This window comes from Pituophis catenifer, unplaced genomic scaffold (assembly GCF_029215685.1).
Source record: "Pituophis catenifer annectens isolate HBS135680 unplaced genomic scaffold, rPitCat1.0.hap2 SCAF_3, whole genome shotgun sequence".
Taxonomy (NCBI): domain Eukaryota; kingdom Metazoa; phylum Chordata; class Lepidosauria; order Squamata; family Colubridae; genus Pituophis; species Pituophis catenifer.
The window spans coordinates 76,751,442-76,772,761 of record NW_027256883.1 but is presented as its reverse complement, the minus strand read 5'-3'; the positions used below and the strand labels follow the sequence as shown (position 1 = coordinate 76,772,761).

Here is a 21,320-nt window from a genome sequence, read left to right as displayed (position 1 = left end):
ATGAAAGATGTTACTGGCTTTCAAGGAGAGAAAGATCATTGCCACCCTTAAGGTTATTCATTTAAGGTAAACATAGGTAAGAAGAAAATCTTGGTTATATCCGAATAACACCCTGAGCCAGAATATAACTAATGGGATGTTGCAGGAGATTGTTATTTGACTTCAGTAATTTCCTTCCTATGACTAATTCATATTATTCAGTACATAATATGACACATTTTAAAACTAAAGTACTTTGTGTTGAGTCCTGGCAACTGCCTGGAGTGCAGAAGCTAAAAGACTCAATGTCACCCAGACAACTTTGTACCGAAGGATTACAACCTATAGACTCTTGATTTTGAGCTTGATGCTTTACCTACTATATCAAGCCAGCTCTCAAACAGTACTTTATTTAAACTTTAAAAAGCTTACTTTAACTTAAAATGTTTTAAACACAATTTTTTCAATAATGGGTACAAGTAGAAAACTGAAGTCATATGTACCACCATATTAGCATACTATTATATCCTGTTTGGTCTAGTGCAGGGGTGTCAAACTCGATTTCATTGAGGGCAGCATCAGGGCTGTGTTTGACCTTGGTGGGGGGCAGGTGGGTGTGGCCTGGGGGGGCATGGCCAGCTCAACATCACTCATGTCAGGGGCACCTGTGGTGGCCAAGCACTCCGCCAGCGAAAATGGAGCTCAGGAGGGCTGCACGTGGCTCTCCCAAGCTCCATTTACGCTGGCAGAGGCACCACAGGCCAGCCTTTCACTGTTTCTAGGGTGGCCCCGTGGACCAGATCTAGCACCCTGCAGGTTGGATCCAGCCCTCGGGCCTTGAGTTTGATACCTCTGGTCTAGTGGTTAAGGTCCAGGCTAGAACCTGGGAGACCAAGAGTTTTCCTTAGCACAAAAGTCAGCTGGGTAACCTTAAGCCAGAGTTATCTGTAAAAATAATAAAGCTGGGATATAAATAAATAAATAAAATGGCAATTAGTATATACTGGAAGTGACAAAAAGAAAAACAGAAAAAGGATCTACACAATAACTGCAGTAACAATATAAAATTAATTTAATCCTTAAATTTATCATTAGATAACAAAGTCATATCCTATGTATTGTCATTAATATCAGAGGGTAAGTTTCTTTCCAGTTGCCCCAATAGAGCCAAAGCTGCTCATGAGATGACAAAGTTCATATTTTAGAAATATAATTAAACATTCCATGGTTCCTTAACTATAACTTCCTTTCCTATGTGTTTCGACATATGTAGTGATTTAATATCAAAACAAGGCTACAATTGGAAAGACCAGATCATATGAATTAAGAAACCTTTAAATCTTTTACAACGCCCACATTAAAAAAAAAATCTAATGATCATTCTTTAGTGTCCAATAAACATGAAATAATATTTTATAATTAGTCAATTTCATGTTTAAATTGTAAGATGTATATTCACATTGCCTTCAGAAATCGTGGGCGCTTCATCACTGGAAGCTTTTAAGAAGAGACTGGACAGCCACTTGAAATGGTATAAAGTCTCCTGCAGGGGGCTGGACTAGAAGACCTTTAAGGTCTCTAAAAAAAAAAGGAGCCTTGGTAGTACAGTGGTCTAAGGCACCCTGTTATTAAGCTGGTTATTAAGACCAGCTGCCTGCAATTACTGCAGGTTCGAATCTCGCCAAGGCTCAAGGTTGATTCAGCCTTCCATCCTTTCTAAGGTAGGTAAATTGAGGACCAGGGCAATAAGCTGACTTTGTATAAATATACAAAAGGATGAAGGCTATTGCTGAGCACATTGTAAGCCGCCCTGAGTCTCCGGAGAAGGGCGACATATAAATCAAATAAAAAAAAAAAAAAAGGTCCTGTCCTATTCTATTCTATTCTATTCTATTCTATTCTATTCTATTCTATTCTATTCTATTCTATTCTATTCTATTCTATTCTATTCTTCCTATCACTATCACTATCCCTAATCTATTCCTTCACACTTGGTATCATTGATTCTCCAAAATTGGATATTCTAGTTTTTCCTTCCACTATTGAAGTATATAACTAATACTAATACAATAACTTTTATTTTTAATCCCTTTTAAAACACCATTATTTCCATTCAAGTGCTGCTCCTCTACCAGACTATAACAGAACAGAAAGAACTATTCGGTATTCTGCTTAGTAAAAAGCAAAAGATTTATAAAATCAGACAATCAATCTTTTCTCTGTTTTCTCATTTTGGGATTTAGATTCTCTTTTCTCTTATATTTTTGAAATGCAACTGTAGAAAGTATGGCTGGCAAAATGTGATAAAAGGTGGAATCTTTTCATTTAGATAACTGTGTGTTTAATTTCAATAGGCATCATGGGGAGGTGGTTTACTATTGTCAAGAAAGCATTCCCATAAATTGAGCGGCATTGAACGGTAAGCATCTTGTGATGTAATTTATTTGTACAGCAATGAGATTAATATATTATTTTTGTTGGTTTGTTTCTAACCTCTCCCTGAAGAGAAGATAAAGAATATAATTACAATGATAATGACTCATGAACAACCAAAGTGAGTTGTGTTATGAGAAGCAGGGGGAAAAAATATGGATCCTATTCCTACAACCTGCACATCAGTTGAAGGAGGAAGAGATACAGTATATGTGGGGAAAATAGAAAAGCATTAATAGACCCAGTTCAACTGATCCACAAAGGATATAATTTCCCCCTAAACAAACTCATTCACACTTGCAGTTAAACTGAATGTGAGAAAGCTTCCCTCATTTCACATACCAAATAAAAGAACCAGTAATAATCAGGAACTAAAAATACAAGCTTATCTATAAATATATATATATATTGTTTGTTTGTTTTTATTAGATTTGTTTGCCACCTATGTCACCTTAAAGTGACTCTGGATAGTTTACAAACATTAAACGACAATAAAATCATGAACAATAAATATTCCTAATATTAGAATAAAAGAATAGAATAGAATAGAATAGAATAGAATAGAATAGAATAGAATAGAATAGAATAGAATAGAATTTTTTTATTGGTCAAGTGTGATTGGACACACAAGTAATTTGTCTTGGTGCATATGCTCACAGTGTACATAAAAGAAAAGATACGTTCATCAAGAATCATAAAGTACAACACTTAATGATAGTCATAGGGTACAAATAAGTAATCAGGAAACAATATCAATATAAATCGTAAGGATGCAAGCAACAAGGTTATAGTCATACAGTCATAAGTGGAAGGAGATGGGTGGTGGGAACGATGAGAAGATTAATAATAGGGCAGATTTAGTAAATATTTTGACAATGTTGAGGGAATTATTTGTTTAGCAGAGTGATGGTGTTTGGAAAAAACTGTCCTTGTGTCTAGTTGTTTTGGTGTGCAGTGCTTTATAGTGTCGTTTTGAGGGTAGGAGTTGAAACAGTTTATGTCCAGGATGTGAGGGGTCTGTAAATATTTTCACAGCCCTCTTTTGACTCGTGCAGTATACAGGTCCTCAATGGAAGGCAGGTTGGTAGCAATTGTTTTTTCTGCAGTTCTAATTATCCTCTGAAGTCTATATCTGTCTTGTTGGGTTGCAGAACCAAACCAGATTGTTATAGAGGTGCAGATGACAGACTCAATAATTCCTCTGTAGAACTGTATCAGCAGCTCCCTGGGCAGTTTGAACTTTCTGAGTTGACGCAGAAAGAACATTCTTTGTTGTGCTTCTTTGATGACGTTTTTGACGTTAGCTGTCCATTTTAGATCTTGCGATATGGTAGAACCTAGAAATTTGAATAACAGTATTACTGTATATTACAATTACAATTAAAAAGATGGGGAAGAAGGAAGCAGGATGCACATGGAGGGTGGGGTCTTCCCTTAATCCATCAATCTGCATGATAAAATTGCTCAGATTCGGGACGGCCTGGACTCCGATTGGGTAGCCTCGGATGGGATGATAGGGGCGGATCTTGAGAGTGTTATCTGGGAGGAGTTTGACCCTGTGGCTCCTGAGGACGTGGACAGGATTTTGGGGAGACTCAACGCTACCATATGTTTATTGGACCCGTGTCCCTCCTGGTTGGTGCTGGCTTCCCTGGAGATTACACGAGGCTGGTTTCAGGGGATTATTAATGCTTCTTTGAGTGAGGGTGTCTTCCGAGCTGCTTTGAAAGAAGCGGTAGTGAGGCCCTCCTCAAGAAGCCCTCCCTGGACCCGGCTATATTAGCTAATTACCATCTGGTCTCCAACCTCCACTTCGCAGCGAAGGTTGTTGAGAGTGTGGTGGCGCGACAGCTTCCTCAATACCTGGATGAAGCTGTCTATCTAGATCCATGCCAGTCGGGCTTCAGGATGGGTTACAGTACGGAAATGGCATTGATCGCATTGGTTCAGTGGTGGGTTCCTCCCGGTTCGGTCCAGTTCGGCCGAGCTGGTAGCGGTGACGATATGACGTCACCAAACCGGTTCTGGTTGATGATCTCTGGAGGGCTCGGGACAGGGGATGCTCCTCAGTCCTGGTCCTCCTAGATCTCTCAGCGGCTTTTGATATCATCAATCATGGTATCATGCTGCGTCAGTTGGGGGGATTGGGAGTGGGAGGCACCGTGTTGTGGTGGTTCTCCTTTCTCTCCGACCATACGCAGTCTGTGTTGATGGGGGGGCAGAGGTCGACCTCGAGGCACCTTACTTGTGGGGTGCCGCAAGGGTCAGTCCTCTCACCCCTCCTGTTCAACATTTATGTGAAGCTGCTGGGTGAGATCATCCGTGGTTTTGGGGTGAAATGGCAACTGTATGCCGACAACACGCCGTTGTACATTTCTACCCCGGACCACCCCAATGATGCTCTTGCCCGATGCCTGGAGGCCATGTGGATCTGGATGGGGAGGAACAGGCTCAAACTCAACCCCTCCAAGACTGAGTGGCTGTGGTTTCCTGTGCCCTGATATAGCCAGCTGGTACCATCGCTGGCTATTGGGATGAGATCTTAACCCCCTCAGAGAGGGTTTGCAACTTGGGCGTCCTCCTGGATATGCGGCTGTCTTTAGATGATCATATGACGGCCGTGGCCAGGGGGGCTTTTTATCAGGTTCACCTGATTTCCCAGTTGCGTCCCTTTCTGGATCGGGACGCCTTACGCATGGTCACTCACACCCTTGTCACTTCCCGTCTGGACTACTGTAATGCTCTCTACATGGGGCTCCCCTTGAGGAGCACCCGGAGGCTCCAACTGGTCCAGAACGTGGCCGCGCGAGTGGTTATGGGGGCAACTTGTCGCTCCCATGTAACACCTCTCTTGCGCGAGCTGCACTGGCTCCCAGTGGTGTTCCGGGTGGGTTTCAAGGTGCTAGTCACCATATTCAAAGCGCTCCATGGCTTAGGACCAGGATACTTACAGGACCGCCTTCTGACACCGCATGCCTCCCACCGCCCGATACGCTCTCACAGAGAGGGCCTCCTCAGGGTCAAACAATGTTGGCTGGTGACCCCTAGGGGGAGAGCCTTCTCTGTGGGGGCTCCTGCCCTATGGAATGAGCTGCCCCCAGACATAAGGAAGATCCCCGACCTCTGCATCTTCCGTCGTGCGCTGAAGACTTTATTGTTTCAGCAAGCCGGCCTGACCAAATGAATTAATTTAAGTGGGTTTTAAATGGTTTTAAAGAGGTTTTATCTAGGCGTTTTAAATACGGCCAATGCTTTAAATTATTTTAAACGGTTTTTTAATGTTTGTGTTGGTATTATTTTATCATGGCTGTACACTGCCCTGAGTCCTTCGGGAGAAGGGCGGTATAGAAATGTAATAAATAATAATAATAATAACCACTTCCAGTCTGATACTTATATACAGTGAACAGTGGTTTTTCACTGAGCTTGTGTGATTGTATGGCGCCCGAATCACTAGTAAATGCATATATTTACATAGGATCATAGAGTGACCGGTGAGCTGTACATAATTTTATTTTTTCCAGCTTAAAAAAAATACTTCTATTCTTTTCTTTTAAGCGTTCCACATTTAACATCCCTTTTTTTGTTTCTGTTTTTTTGTTGAGTTTCTATAATGATACAGTTGCAGATATTAACAGAGATATTAAAGCAGTTGCAGATATTAAAGTTCTCTTCTTTAATTAGAGCCAACTCTGTTACATGGAATCCTCACAAACTGATGGGTGTTCCGCTACAGTGCTCAGCTTTTTTAGTCCATGAAAAGGTAATTTGCTTTTTTTTTTTTTGCCCAGGTAGGCCTACTTGTTTGCTATAAAAAATAAGATTTTTTATCTAAATAATGTTGAAATAATATTGCACAAGGAAAGATTTGTAAGACAAGGCTCCCATTGTATCATATGGAAGCTACTTTTACTGAAATTATTGATTAGGGGAGGCTAAAACATATGAAGAATGGTGGCAGGAACTGGGTATGTCTAGTTTGATGAAAAGAAGGACTAGGGGAGACATGAGAGCAGTGTTCCAATATCTCAGGGGCTGCCACAAAGAAGAGGGAGTCAAGCTATTCTCCAAAGCACCTGAGGGTAGATCAAGAAGCAATGGATGGAAACCAGGATGGATTCTACTTACCTTTACTACCGGTTTGCAATGGGGCTGTGCACACCCGTGCTTCTGCACATGCGCAGAAGCTTCTTGATGACATCGGGGTCAGTGGATGGAGCCTCCCACTGGTTTTACTACCAGTTCTTGTGAACCGGTCCAAACCAGGGGCAACCCACCATTGGTAGAAACTAATCAAGGATAGAAGCAACTTAGAACTAAAGAGAATTTCTTGACAGTTAGAACAATTAATCAGTGGAACAACTTGCCTGCAGAAGTTGTGAATGCTCCAACACTAGAAGTTTTTAAGAAGATGTTGGATTTGTCTGAAGTGGTGTAGGGTTTGCTGCCTAAGCAGCAGGTGTTGGATTAGAAGACCTCCAAGGTCCCTTCCAACTATTCTATTCTATTCTATTCTATTCTATTCTATTCTATTCTATTCTATTCTATTCTATTCTATTCTATTCTATTCTATTCTATTCTATTCTATTCTATTCTATTCTATTCTAAATTAATTAGCTTACTTTTGAGCAATCATACAGGTAATAGAGACATTTAGTGGAGCTGGGGAAGGTTTGCTCCAATATGAGCTTGCTATGGAATACAAGTGGGACTCCTTAGAAGAAAAAAGTGATGGAACTAACTTGCAATTTTCCCTGTTGGCTTCCCTGTTGACTTTGCTTGTTGGAAACTGACAAGGAAGATTGCAAAAGGTAGCCCTATGACTGTGAGATACTACGACTGCTCCAAGCACTTGAATCATGCACCAATGATGAGCACAGGGCTGCAGTGACAGCCAGAATTTTGAGGACTGGCTGTAATTACCACTTGTTCAGTACTATCACAACTTTAATCACTGAACAAGTGGCCATTAACTGAGGAGCAATTGTAATACATGAATATTATACATTTGGCTTGGTGGGAATCACAGCCCTGCCCCGATTCATTTCTAGAAGGATATCAGATCATAACAACATGTAAAATAAAATTGTTGGTAGAAACTTTTCTCATTATCTATCTCCTCTAGGGTCTTCTCCAAGCCTGCAATCAGCTCTGTGCTGACTATCTCTTCCAACCAGACAAGGCTTATGATACAGTTTATGACACCGGAGACAAGACAATCCAATGTGGCCGACATGTTGATGTCTTCAAACTATGGTTAATGTGGAGAGCTAAAGTAGGAACACATTCATTACTAAATATGAACAAGTCGGTTGCTTTCAGTTTCTTAGTTTTTAATGTTAGATTTAGTTCATTCTATGGCAAGCTGCATCACTTGAGAATATTTTTTTCAAATAAAATTAATACTATTAATTAACGTATACACACATATCCATTTGCAATACATTTGAATGAATGAATGAGTGAGTGAATGAGACAGTGAGCGAGTGAGTGAGTGAGTGAGTGAGTGAATGAATGAATGAATGAATGAATGAATGAATGAATGAATGAATAAGAATATAGATTCTGATCAGTATTGCTGGTCTCAGCAATAAAAGTCAGCAATAAAATTGCTGGACTTCTTTTTAATGAAGCTCTAATAAAAATCTGCAAAGGAATCTTTGTATTCTTGAAAAGGCAGCTTCTGAAATTTCAATATAGCCATTATGTTACTTTACATAATAAAACTTTAAATGAGGAAGACCTCATTTTAATTGTTTGCTAGCCCCAGATAAATCATTGACATTTTACTCTGCAAGCTTGCAGCATACAATAGAATGACTCATGTTTGTTCTGCCTTATGTATCTTACAGGGCACAGGAGGATTTGAAATTCTTATCAACGAATTTTTGGAACTTGCAGAATATCTTTACAAGGAGCTCAAGACAAGAAATAACTATGAGCTGGTTTTTGATGCTGAGGTTAGGAGTTAACAGCAGCAAGAAGTCTCTGTATTACTTCTTTATTTTGTTAAGCTATAGTTTCCAGATCCCACAAAAGTCTTCCTCACAAAGGATGAAAAGAGCCAGTTTGGTCTAGTGGTTAAGACACCAGCTAGAAAGCAGGAGACCGTGAGTTCAAATCCCGCTTTAGCTATGAAAGCCAGCTGGGTGACTTTGGGCCAGTCTCTTTCAGCAACCTGCAACAGAGTTGTTATTGTGGCAAAATAGGAGGAAGAAGGTATATTGCCTGTATTTGCTGTCTTGAGTTATTTGTAAAAACAATAATGGTAGGATATAAATAAAATAAATAACTAAGTTAATTATCACGAAAGTTACAAAGGTCTTCCAATCTTTCTTGGCTGGATTATAAGGAATAAATGTGTTTTTTCCTCTTCCACCTCCATCCCTCCAATCCTTTTTTCCCAGTCTTTCTTTTTCCTTAGCTGAAACTTTGCATACGAATCTTCACGCAAGTGAATTCTTTGCATTACACATTCTGGATGTGAATCAAGATTTCCAATGACTAGGAACAATGAATCATCTTTTTCCCTAGGTTCAGTAGCTGCCAAATAAATTAATCAGATTAAATGAAAATATGTTTTAAAATGGGTATGAACCTCACATTTCTGCTTCAACTGAGTAGAATTCTAATGCTAGAATTCTACATTTTCCAGAACTTCTTTACAAATTCATGTGGGTGCATATTTATTTGATGTTAAGCCCCAGAGATTTCCCTGAGCTATTAATGTGTAAAATGTAAAATGTTTCATAAATATGTGAACATCAGAAAAGGCAATCCTTAGTTTTCATAATGCCCCAGGAGTGAAAAATAGAGTAGCAAATGTGCAATATCAAAAGACATAAAAATGCTTCACAAATAGCAGTTGTAAAATTATCAAAAAAGGACTATGAAAAGTTAAACTAAATATGTTAGATCTGGAAAGGTTCCACAGCTTAAATTTTTGGTATTTATGGAACGTTTTTCACACGTCATTTTTTTTTCTGAGCTAATGGAAAATAACCAATTTTAAAACATGTAGTAATTCATTAAGATGCCTCAGAAACTCGTATATAATTAATGAAATTTAAATAAACTGTGTTTTCACACATTTTATCTCAGTAGATATTAATAAACGTCTCATGGAAATATCCTACACCTGAACCAATGATAATTCTCAATAAAATAAGTTAAAATGTATGTTCATGCAGAAACAAATTCAGCCAATATTAAAGGTTGCAGTGAACTTAATAAAAACAAGTTTTAGCTTATTTCATTATGAATTTTGACTCCACAGTGGAGAAGTGACCCCCTGAGCTATTTCATGATGTTTATTGGGTTGGCAGTAGAAAATATTTTACCCTATGTTAAACAGGCAGGAACAGTTGTGTTTAATGGAGAGGCAATTCTGAAGGAATGAAAGAAGGAAGGAAGTAGAGTGGCTGATGTTTCCAATGAGTTTTTTTCATGCTGGGCATTAAATGGAAAAGAGAAGAACTCGTGCAATGTCATCAGGCACAACAAAATGCCAACAGAGCGAACCATGGGCTTACCATGGGTTCATATTGATAGTAAGGATTAGTAAGGATTTTGCTTAAAGCGTGGATTTATTTTAATTTTGTTTATAAGACTTCAGGTTACAATTTTCCCTGCCTATTTGATAGAGTAGAACATTTGTTGCAGAAATAAAAATGTTTGATTTTACCTCTTTTTTTTTTTTTTACAAAAATCTTCAAGCCTGAATTCAGCAATGTATGTTTCTGGTATATCCCACCAAGTCTTCGACATATCCCAAAAGGGCCAGAAAGAGACAAAAGACTTCATCAGGTAAAACTCATATGTACATTTTCTGTCAGAGCAGGTCTTTTCCCCCCACAAACTTGGCAACTTTAATATGTGTGGGCTTCCCAGAATTCTCTAGCCCAGGGGTGGGCAACTATGGCCCTTTTATGACTTGTGGACTTCAACTCCCAGAATTCCTGAGCCAGCCATGTTAGCTCAGGAATTCTGGGAATTGAAGTCCACAAGTCATAAAAGGGCCATAGTTGCCCACCTCTGCTCTAGCCAACCATTCTGGGTATGGAATTTTAGGAGTTGACGTCCACACATATTAAAGTTGCCAAGTTTGAAAAGCACTACATTGGAACAAGTGTTTATGGAGCTAAGTTAAGTCTAATATATTTAACATAAGTTAAATATATTATAGAGCCTTGGTAGTACAAGGGTTTAAGGCACCCTGTTATTAAGCTGCTTAAGACCAGCTGCCTGCAATTACTGCAGGGTTCGAATCTCGCCAAGGCTCAAGGTTGACTCAGCCTTCCATCCTTTCTAAGGTAGGTGAAATGAGGACCCAGTTTGTGGGGGCAATAAGCTGACTTTGTATAAATATACAAAAGGATGAAGGCTATTGCTGAGCACTTTGTAAGCCGCCCTGAGTCTTCGGAGAAGGGCGGCATATAAATCAAATTAAAAAAAAAAAAGTTAAATATATTAGAGGACAACTCCTACTATCCTTACCATTGAGGATCCATTGAGTATGACAGCTAGTGATGGAGGATCATGCGATCCAGCATTTGGGGAAGGGTAGTCTAATCTATGCATAATAGATACAATCTGCAATGGCAGAAGATCTGGTTTTGCCTTTAGCCTTTGATGGACATACCTGACTGTTTCTGTTCTGCATGGTGTCATGCCAACATTTCATTCCAGTCTGTTTCTACTTTATTTTTTTTCTAATCAAAGAAACACCATTGAATCCTTTTTTCATTCTTTAATTTATTTTATTGAATCATGATAAGGCATAAGCAATATATTATATTACTTGAATACAGTGCTATTTGTACTGTATTGACCAGAGAATATTAACACTGGAATGTTTAAATCTTTAAAGATAAAGAAAAAATGTTAATATCAATATTAAGACATCTCTAAAATGTCAATGTTGATAAGCATAAGGTTCACCATATTTTAATAAGATATAAATATACACTTTAATCATATTTCTGCTGTCATTCCAAAATAATGGCTGCTACTACTTATTCCTTAGTCTCTTCAATGCATTATCCCAGGAATTAAGTATTGTTTTCTGCCCTATCTATCCAGGTTGCTCCAAAAATGAAAGCAAGGATGATTGAAGAAGGCACTACTATGGTTAGCTATCAACCTTTGGGGGACAATGTGAACTTTTTCCGAATGGTCTTCTCCAATCCAGCAACCAAAAAATCAGATGTTGATTTCCTCTTGGAAGAAATTGAAAGGCTTGGGAAGGATTTATGATAATCTGAAAAAAAAAAAGTATTATTAGTATTGTGGTCATTCTCTACAGCAGTGTTTCTCAACCTTGACAGCTTTAACATGTGTGTACTTCAGCTCCCAGAATTCCCCAGCTAGCCCTCTTGACAATTCTGGAAGCTGAAGTCCACATCTTAGAGTTGTCAAAGTTGAGGAACACAAATTGACAAAAGTCTGTGGTTATTTTTTTTTTTTTTCATAAAAGTGCTGTGCTGTAGTTTCCTTTCATTCTGCTATTTGTTGGAGTGAAATTCAAAGGTTTGAAACATACTGAGAAGGGAGTTACAGTAGATCTGATGAAATACACCATTTTCCAAGAAACTTGGATTTGTACGTTAAGTGGGTAAAGAATCTTATATGTCTTTTTACTCAAAGCAGTGAGCATTATTTTTGCATAAACTGCAGCGTAACAAACCTCTTAAAAACTTCATGTGATCCTGCTGTGATGTATGATCACTTAAATCCCCAAAGGTATATTATGTGTGAGAATCACCATGCACAATACAAGCACTGGGTGTTTTAAAAATCCCACATAGACACATCTCATGGCACTATGTTCAGGGTCGAGATAGATCCAAGACGGCAGTCCTTTTCACTGCACTCCACTAAACCAATGATTATCAGAAATACAGTTAGTCCTTGACTTACAATGATTCATTTAGTTACGGTTCAAAGTTACGATGCTGGAAAAACTGACTTTTGACCATTTTTTACACTTATGATCATTGCAATAGCCCCATGCAGTGGTTGCAGCAGTGATCAAAATTTGGATGCAAAGACAAAGTGGAAATGAAAAAAAAAAGGACTACAACTAGGGCTCAAGCCTAGGCATGGGGCAAAAACACATTGGTCATTGGCAGGATGTGGGTGAGGATGGCACACTTCTCTTAGTCCAATACTTTTGGAAATGCATGCACTAAATAGACACAACTTAGTCAGAAAGAGTGCCCACTTCCTATGAGACCAAGCAGACAAGCAGGCAAAACCCCCCAAAGATGGCTTTCTTGGTAGCAACTCCATCACTTCAGAATAGCTTATTCTAGAAAGTCAAGATGCTGTTCCCATTCAGTAATTAGAAAGATGGTTAGGAATTCGAAAGTCTTTCTTCATGGGGCATTTGAATGGAAGAGCAGTGACAGCATAGGTAATGATTGCATTGATATTAATGGATTGATTTTACATTGAATGTTGATTTTAGTGCTTGTAAGCTATTAGAGCCTAGTCAGTAGGAAGCACTAAGTTATTGTAATTAAATCAATAAAATCAATAGAGATTGTTTAATTCTTTGAAAACACCTCTGACCATTATCTACTCTTTCCTACTGGTTTTAGATTTAAAAAAATCATTTTAAATTTATTTTTAAAATGGTATGCCATTTTTCAAAGTCATCAGATTTTCTTGGGGCATATTTCAGCATTTTCACTAGTCAATGTCTTATACTGGTAGATGTAAAAGCATTATCATTTCTGGAACTTGTGCTTTAGATTTTCACCATCAATTTGAAAAAGATGGAAGTAAATGAGGTAGAAGCCAGTGCATGTGTCCGAATGTATTCTGTATATTGTGGGTCTGAATGCCTGAATAGGGATTATGTCTCAAACAGGAGATTTGCCAAACACGGAAGCAGAAGTTTATAAAATTTAGGAGTAACAAACCTATTTCTCCTCAATGAAACACTTCAGATAGAACTACCAGATTTTTCTTCTGAAAGTTAAGATACCCCGGAGTCTGGGAATCATGCCAACACAGAATTTTACAATTTAATATGGAATCTGAGGAAAATCAGCAACTCAAGATGGGAATTAGCTCTACAGTCTTTATTTATTTATTTATTTATTTATTTATTTATTTATTTATTTATTTATTTATTTATTCAATTTGTATGCCGCCCCTCTCCGAAGACTCAGGGTGGCTCACAATGCATTTAAAATCATTATAAAAACATTTAAAAATTAAAAACATTAAAACTCATTCACACCATTTATGGCCGGATCTCGCCGGATCGCAAGAGCGAGATCAATGGCCAGTGGTGGGATTCTGCCGGTTCTAGGGAGTTCGGCCGAACCGTTTGTTAAATTGCTGACTTGCCCCGCCCCTTGCCCTGCCCCTCCACACCACTGGGCAAGGGGTGGGCGAGCCAGCAATTTAACAAACGGTTCGGTGTTTTTTTTATAATTTTATTGGCCTCGCAGCTGCCGCTGGGCTTCAAAGAGCCACCCTACAGCTGATCAGTGTTAAAAGAAAAGAAATGAGTAGACTGACTCCTGCAAATATAAATGGGTAGACCCAGTGGTGGGATTCTACTTTGGTAGAACCGGTTGTTAAGTAGTTAAGCCAGTGGTTGCCAAAGTGGGCGGTACCGTCCCCTGGGGGAGGGGGATGCCTTAGGAGGGCGGTAAACGGCAAGGGGGGCGGCAAGAGGGATGCTAGAGGCAAAGGGGGGCAACAGGGGGGCTAAGTGGCAAGGAGGGTGGCCCCCCCTTTGACCTGTGCCTCGCAGCACTTATCTCCTTCCAAGCAAACAGCAAGAAAAAAACAGCCTCTTTCAGTTTCAGCATAGTTTAATTAGCATGATTAGATCAGCCTCCGACTCTCAGCTGATTCGCTCTCAGCTGTTTTGCAGGTTCGTTTGCAAGCTCTTGTTTTGCAAGCTCTTTGCTTGCTGCAAAGAGTGCTCGAGCAGATTTTTTTTTCCCTAGCTAAAAGGAAAATGAAAGTAAAGCAGGCTCTGCTGCAACGTGACAAAATGAGGCAGGGAGAGAGCTTTCTTTTTCTTTTTCTTTGTCTTTCTCCTCACCAAAAAAGGTAGGTGCAAACAATGGGAAATTTAGGGCAAAAGAGGAGAGTTCAAGATTTTAAAAGACAAAAGAAAAAAAGCTCTATTTAACTAGGGAATTGTAATAATTGAGATACTATTAATTGTATATTGTGTTGAAAGCAGAAATGGTTAAGTTGTGGTTTGGAGGAATATATAGGGGAAATTATTTGGTTTATTATTATTGGTAAATATAATTAATTGATTTGTAAGAAATTGGATTGCATGAAAATAATTGGAATATTCATGTTCATATTGTTTAATATACAAAAAAGATAGTTATATAACTAATTGGTTTATATTAAAATGTTGAATTTGTATTAAACAACTGTATTACATAATTACATAATTAACCAATGTGAGGATGGATATAAAAATAGATGACAATGCGAAGGGATATAATATAGAATAGAAGGGAAAAATTGAATTTGATTAAGATTAGAGATGAGGATGAAGGGTAATATTGGTTTTTTAAAAAAATAGATGAGGAATAAATATGGCAAAAAGGAAATATAGAAATTGTAAATTTAATTGAAATGACTAAACACTGTTTAAATTTGTGAACCAGCCAAATACTCTGTTCAAAGAAAATACATTGTATGTGTCAGATGTAAATGCCTTATTCTCTAATGTGTAAATAATGTATATATGGAACATCAGGGGTTAACTTATTACTTGAGCTTTAATGTATTCATATTTTACCACTCCCATTCCTGGCTCCGCCCCTTGTATATAAAAGGAGCCATCCTCCCCATTTTCCTTGCTTCTATCTTGAATATTCAGCGAATATAGAATGCCTATTATGATTAAAGAGAATTATATTTAAACCTATAACTTCTATTATCTTTATTGAGTCTGATCCTGAAAATATTGTAACAAGCTGGTAGCAGAGGATGGTTAATTGACTCAATAAGTAATTAAAAATGTCCAAGAAAGATAGGCCCAACACCAGGGCCTACAGCAAAGAAATAGAAACTGATCAAGAGATGATCAACGAATCCACTAATGCGATTTCGAGAGAATCCGAAGAATACACCACTGAAGAAGAAGAACTGATGAGTGAAAATAACGACCAGGAAGAAATCGAGATAGAAAATAACGAACTCAGGTCAGAAATATTAAAAATACTAAAAAGCCAAAAGAATGATGAAAGCCTCATCGCGGACCTCCAGGAGATGCTGAGGAACAGCGGAGCAGCGAGAGAGAAAAACATCATTAAAGAAAAACCCAAAGATCAAAAAACTGTGAGTGAAATGACTACTGAGAAAATAGTTGTAAAAAAGAAAAGATGTGACCCCGCGCGAAATTTTGAACGGCAGCCATCTTGGTTTCAACGAACTTCAAGAGAGAGTGAAGCAGAGCCAATCAAAACGCTCAGTTCAAAATTTCTGGCGCGAAAAACGCTATCAGACGAAGAAAGTGAAAAAGAAGTCTCAAACTCTTCAGATGAACCAAAATCAGAAAGTGAAGACGATTTAACAAAGTCTCAAGTAGAGTCAGCAATGAAAACACTTTTTGCTGCTTTTGGGCCAAGATTGAAAATTTCTAAGACATCAACGAAGAAGCAAGCAATCAAACCGACAACTCAAGACCTGCACGCTCCCATCCTGACTTCGAAAACGACGACACCCGAGCCCAGAGAGCCATGCCGATTCCGTCCTACACCGCAGACAGAATCGAGTGCCAGCACACACAAGAAAAAGAGAAGAACCGCCGCCATCACCAAAGCCCCAAAAACCGAGCCAGAGACCGACTCATCTGAAGAGGAGCGGATCGAGAGAGCTGAAATGGAGAGAACCTTCCACAACGGCGCCAAAGAAGAAATGAGCAACGCGCATGTGCAAAACTACGTAGACGGCCCCGAAAGACTTGAACTGGCCAGAGAACCGCGCAGACTCGTTACAAGCATCCCAATGCCGTTCTGCAATTTCCTGCACTTGAGAGACCACGGACTGCCTCAGGTTGTAAGTAATGGACAAAATAATGTGGGGAACTTACCCAGTGACTTCCCAAAACTTAGAGTTGATGGCATTAATTTACAAGAGTGGTACCAACAGCTTCAGGTTATTTTTATGAAAGAAAATTTACTATTCTTTATAACTAGTCCTCCAAGAAGACCTTGGACTTTAAAAATAGACTGTTTACATCATAGAGCATTTTTCATAATAATTTCTAGCGTGTCTCCTGCAATGTATCATAGCATCAAACCAAACCTAACTGTATCAGAAATAATTCAATGCATGTTTAATCTATTTCACAGCGATAGCGTAGCCACAACCACAAGAATGTCTAAGGATTTCTTTTCTTCTAGAGTGAAACCAGGGGTTTCTATAAGTGAACATTTGATAAATCTAAACAAAATAAGAGCTGAGCTGCAATTGAGGGGGGAAGTGATTTCAGATCAAACTATGAAAAGTGTTATTATCAATTCACTTGATTCATCATGGGATAGCTTTATGTCACACTTAGATACCATTAATTTGGGATATTTATCAATAGAAAGTCTATCTAACAAATTGATAGCAGAAGACAATTCAAGAAAAAATCGTTCCAGTAACCAAACAGAACACAAATCTTTTAGGAAAGTAGTCTTTCAAGATAAATATAATGAAGCCTTTAGATGCCACAATTGTGGATCCAGGGAACACAGTAGAAGAGACTGTCCCAAAGTCCCAAGGGAGAGACATAGGCCAGAATATAGGAGCAAATACAATTACAGACAATCTTCCACAGATAGACACAAATATAGAAGTCCACCAAACTACAGAGAAAGTAGAGGGGGTAGAGAAAATTCAAAAGAGAGAAAATCTGGGTCACTAAATGGGCTAAATAAACAAGACAGCACCAAAACACAACAAGATGAGAACAATAATTGGCTTATTGATTCTGGTGCAACAAATCACACCACTAATAACAAAAGTATATTATCTTCATTTACAGAAGATAAGTTTGTGATAAAGGTAGCAAATCAAGAAAAGGTTCAAGTATTAGGCAGAGGAAATGTGACCTTGCCTGGTTTAGGGAAAATAGAGGGGGTATTATTAATCCCAGAAATACCTCACAACATACTAAGTGCTATAAAACTAAGCAGAGAATCTGACATCAATATAGTTTTCTCAAAGGGGAAAGCAACTATAGAAAAGAACAAAACAAATGTAGGCACTGTGATGATAAAAGGGGGTCTACCCTATCTGATAACCAAAGAAAGATGGTTACATAACATTGATTCAAATATGGAAGATTGTATTGAAGCAGATGATGAAAATGTCAGTAACAGTGACAATGATGAATGTAAAATAACTCATGATAACAAAAATACACACAATGAGAAGAAACCAAAAATAGGTAAACCAATTCATGATGAGTGTGCTCATATCTTACATAGGAAGTTAGGACATGCAAGCTTTCCTGTAGTACAAAAAATGACTGAACACGCAGAAGGTGTAAAAATAAAAAATTGTGAAAATTATTTAGAATGCTCAGTATGTAAATCCACCAAACTAAAAACCAGTCCTAGACCAAAAAAATCTAACAGATCAACTAACAATATTTTTGATTTGGTACATATGGACTTAGTTGGTCCATTAACTCCATCAATTACCTATAGAAAACGTTACTTCCTAACAATAGTGGATGATTACAGTCGCTATGGTTTTGTTTACACATTAAAGCACAAAGATGAAACCTTTCAGAAATTTAAGGAATTCTACAAACGCATAGAAACACAACATAATATCAGAATAAAACAAATTATGACAGATAGGGGATGTGAATTCATGTCTAAAGAATTCTCCCAATGGTTAAAGGATAGAGGGATGCTACATTTCACGTCCAATCCATTTTCTGCCTTTCAAAATGGGATTGCAGAGAGAAAGAACTCCACACTACAAACCATGATTAGATGCACATTAGAGGATGCTGGTTTAGGCAAACAATTTTGGTCAGAAGCCTTACATTATTCAAATTACACTCAAAATAGAACATGGTCCAGTATTGTGAATAAGACACCATATGAGGTGATGTACAATAGAAAACCTAAATTAGCACACATGCACATATTTGGAGTTACTGCAGACGTACACATACCTAAACAATTGAGGAGAAAGGGAGAAAACGTATCCAGGAGATTAAGATTCATGGGATACGAAACTGGAACCAAAGGGTACAGATTCATCGATAATAATAACAAATTTATAGTATCCAGAACAGCTGTGTTTCATGAGCAGGCCAATTGGTCTAAGTTGCACCTTAATGAAATTTTTCCTAATAAAAGCAAAGATAATATATCTTGCGAGGAAGGAACAACAGAAAATCAAAATATTAACAAAAGTAAGAACAAAACCAAAACTTGGACAAATAGTCAACATAAAATAAAGACAGACACATTAACAAAAAAGGAAGCCAGATATTTGCATGACAACCATAGCAAACCTGAAAGAAATATTAGAAATAATAGAAACCAAATACCAAATAAATACAAAGATTATATTATGCATATGGATGGAGAACAAATAACACCTAATACATATGAGGAAGTATTGAAACTTCCCCGTGAAGAAAGAGAAAAATGGGAACTAGCTATGGAAAAAGAAATGAAAAGTTTACAAGGATTAAATGTATTCACACCTGCGATCGCACCTAAGGATAAAACAATTATAGGTACCAGGTGGATTTATAAAATTAAGAATTTAGAAGGAGGTAATACCTTATACAAGGCCAGACTAGTTGCACAAGGTTATGCACAAAAATATCCAGAAGACTATACTGACACATATTCACCCACAGTGAGAACAGAGAGTGTCAAAACAGCTCTTGTAGTAGCATCTGCACTCAATCTAGACGTGTTTCAATATGACATACAGACTGCATACTTACATGCAAAATTAGATAAGGAAATATATGTAAGAGCACCACACAGTCAATACACTAATAAGAACGAAATTTGGTTACTAAATAAGAGTCTGTACGGATTGAAGCAATCTGGCAAAAGATGGTACGATTGTTTGGTAAAAGTACTAAAGACCATGGATTTCAACGCCACCACTGCTGATAACTGTTTCTTTGTAAAAAAGAGTAATGATCATATTGAATTTGTATTAATTTATGTGGATGATATTTTATATATTGGAAAGCATAAAGAGAGCAGGGAAATCTTTGTAAATAAGTTAAACGAACACTTCTCATTGAAATCACTAGGTAGAGTGAATAAATACCTTGGTGTACAAATTAACAAAACAAAAAGGGGATTCAAACTTACTCAAAAAGATAAAATCATTGAACTCCTAAACAAATGTAACTTAAATAATGCCAAAACATGTGACACACCTATGCAAACTGATTTTCTTAGAAACAATGATGAATCTTCCCCTGAGTTTAAAGACAACACATTTTACAGATCAGTTATAGGTTCACTCCTTTATATATCTAATTGGACTAGGCCAGATATTGCATTACCTCTCAATTTATTGTCAAGATATGTTAGCAAACCAACCTTGTATCATTGGGAAGCTGTCAAAAGAATTTTAAGATATCTGAAAAGTACATTAGATTTTTGTTTAATATTGGAACCCAATAATGACAAAGAACCAAAAATTACTTGTTATGCTGATGCAGATTGGGCTGGTGATACATCATGCAGAAAGAGTACCTCTGGTTATGTTTTTCTATTGAACGATTGTCCAGTTTACTGGTATACTGGTAAACAAGAACTGGTAGCCACCTCTACCACAGAAGCAGAATATGTTTGCTTGTCTAAAGCTGCAAATAACCTTGTATGGTTCAATGATTTGATCACAGATGTTTGGAAGAAACCTACTTTACCATTCATTATGCATGAAGATAATAAAGCGGCCATTGAAATTTCTAGATCCGATGCAATTGGACAAAGGTCCAGGCATATTGATATAAAATTTAAGCACGTGAGACAACTATCTCAAAACGGATTCATCAAAGCAATACATTGTGATACTTCTGAACAATTAGCTGACATATTAACAAAACCCTTACCTTCTAAACAACACAAATATTTAACTTCTAAATTATATGTATTATATTGTCCTGAATCTGAATGTAACTGGTGTTGTATAACGAACCGGCATTTAGAGGGGGATTTGTCAGATGTAAATGCCTTATTCTCTAATGTGTAAATAATGTATATATGGAACATCAGGGGTTAACTTATTACTTGAGCTTTAATGTATTCATATTTTACCACTCCCATTCCTGGCTCCGCCCCTTGTATATAAAAGGAGCCATCCTCCCCATTTTCCTTGCTTCTATCTTGAATATTCAGCGAATATAGAATGCCTATTATGATTAAAGAGAATTATATTTAAACCTATAACTTCTATTATCTTTATTGAGTCTGATCCTGAAAATATTGTAACAGTATGTTTGTATGTGTGTTTCTAATTATTGTTATTTATTCATATTTGTTCTCTTTTATTCTTTAAAGTTTAACAATTCATTCTTTATCTTAATATCTTTATATTTGTTTCGGATTGGCTTTCTCCCCTTTCATCTTTTTTATTGTACAGCAATCTTTCTCCTCAAACCTGCCACCCCTCTCTTTTCTTTCTTTCTTACTTTCTCTTCCCCCCCTCTTCTTCTCCTCCCTACTTCCTCTTCCTTTCTCCTTCTCCTCCTCTCTTCCTCCCTCTCTTACCCTCACTCCTACTCTAATTTCCCTTCCTTCATCCCTCTCTATTGCTGTATCCTTTTATGCATATGGACTACTCAGAGGGCTGAAAAAGTTATTTTTGACTGGTCCTCGCACTTTTGACCAGTCCTGGAACTTACGACTGTCCTAACATTTTATGTTTTT

General features: G+C 37.8%; 1 protein-coding gene across 2 annotated transcripts in view; it reads left to right on the top strand.

Moving 5' to 3' along the window:
* The window catches only part of LOC139316024 (glutamate decarboxylase 1-like), a 35,526-nt gene extending 23,859 nt beyond the window's left edge, over positions 1-11,667 (top strand). For both annotated transcript variants that reach the window (XM_070942570.1, XM_070942569.1), the window contains exons 10-15: positions 2,334-2,398; positions 6,097-6,175; positions 7,538-7,687; positions 8,265-8,372; positions 10,129-10,218; positions 11,494-11,667. In XM_070942570.1, the coding sequence (XP_070798671.1) occupies positions 2,334-2,398; positions 6,097-6,175; positions 7,538-7,687; positions 8,265-8,372; positions 10,129-10,218; positions 11,494-11,667 (666 nt within the window). The remainder of the gene's footprint in view (positions 1-2,333; positions 2,399-6,096; positions 6,176-7,537; positions 7,688-8,264; positions 8,373-10,128; positions 10,219-11,493) is intronic.
* Positions 11,668-21,320: the final 9,653 nt, after the last annotated feature.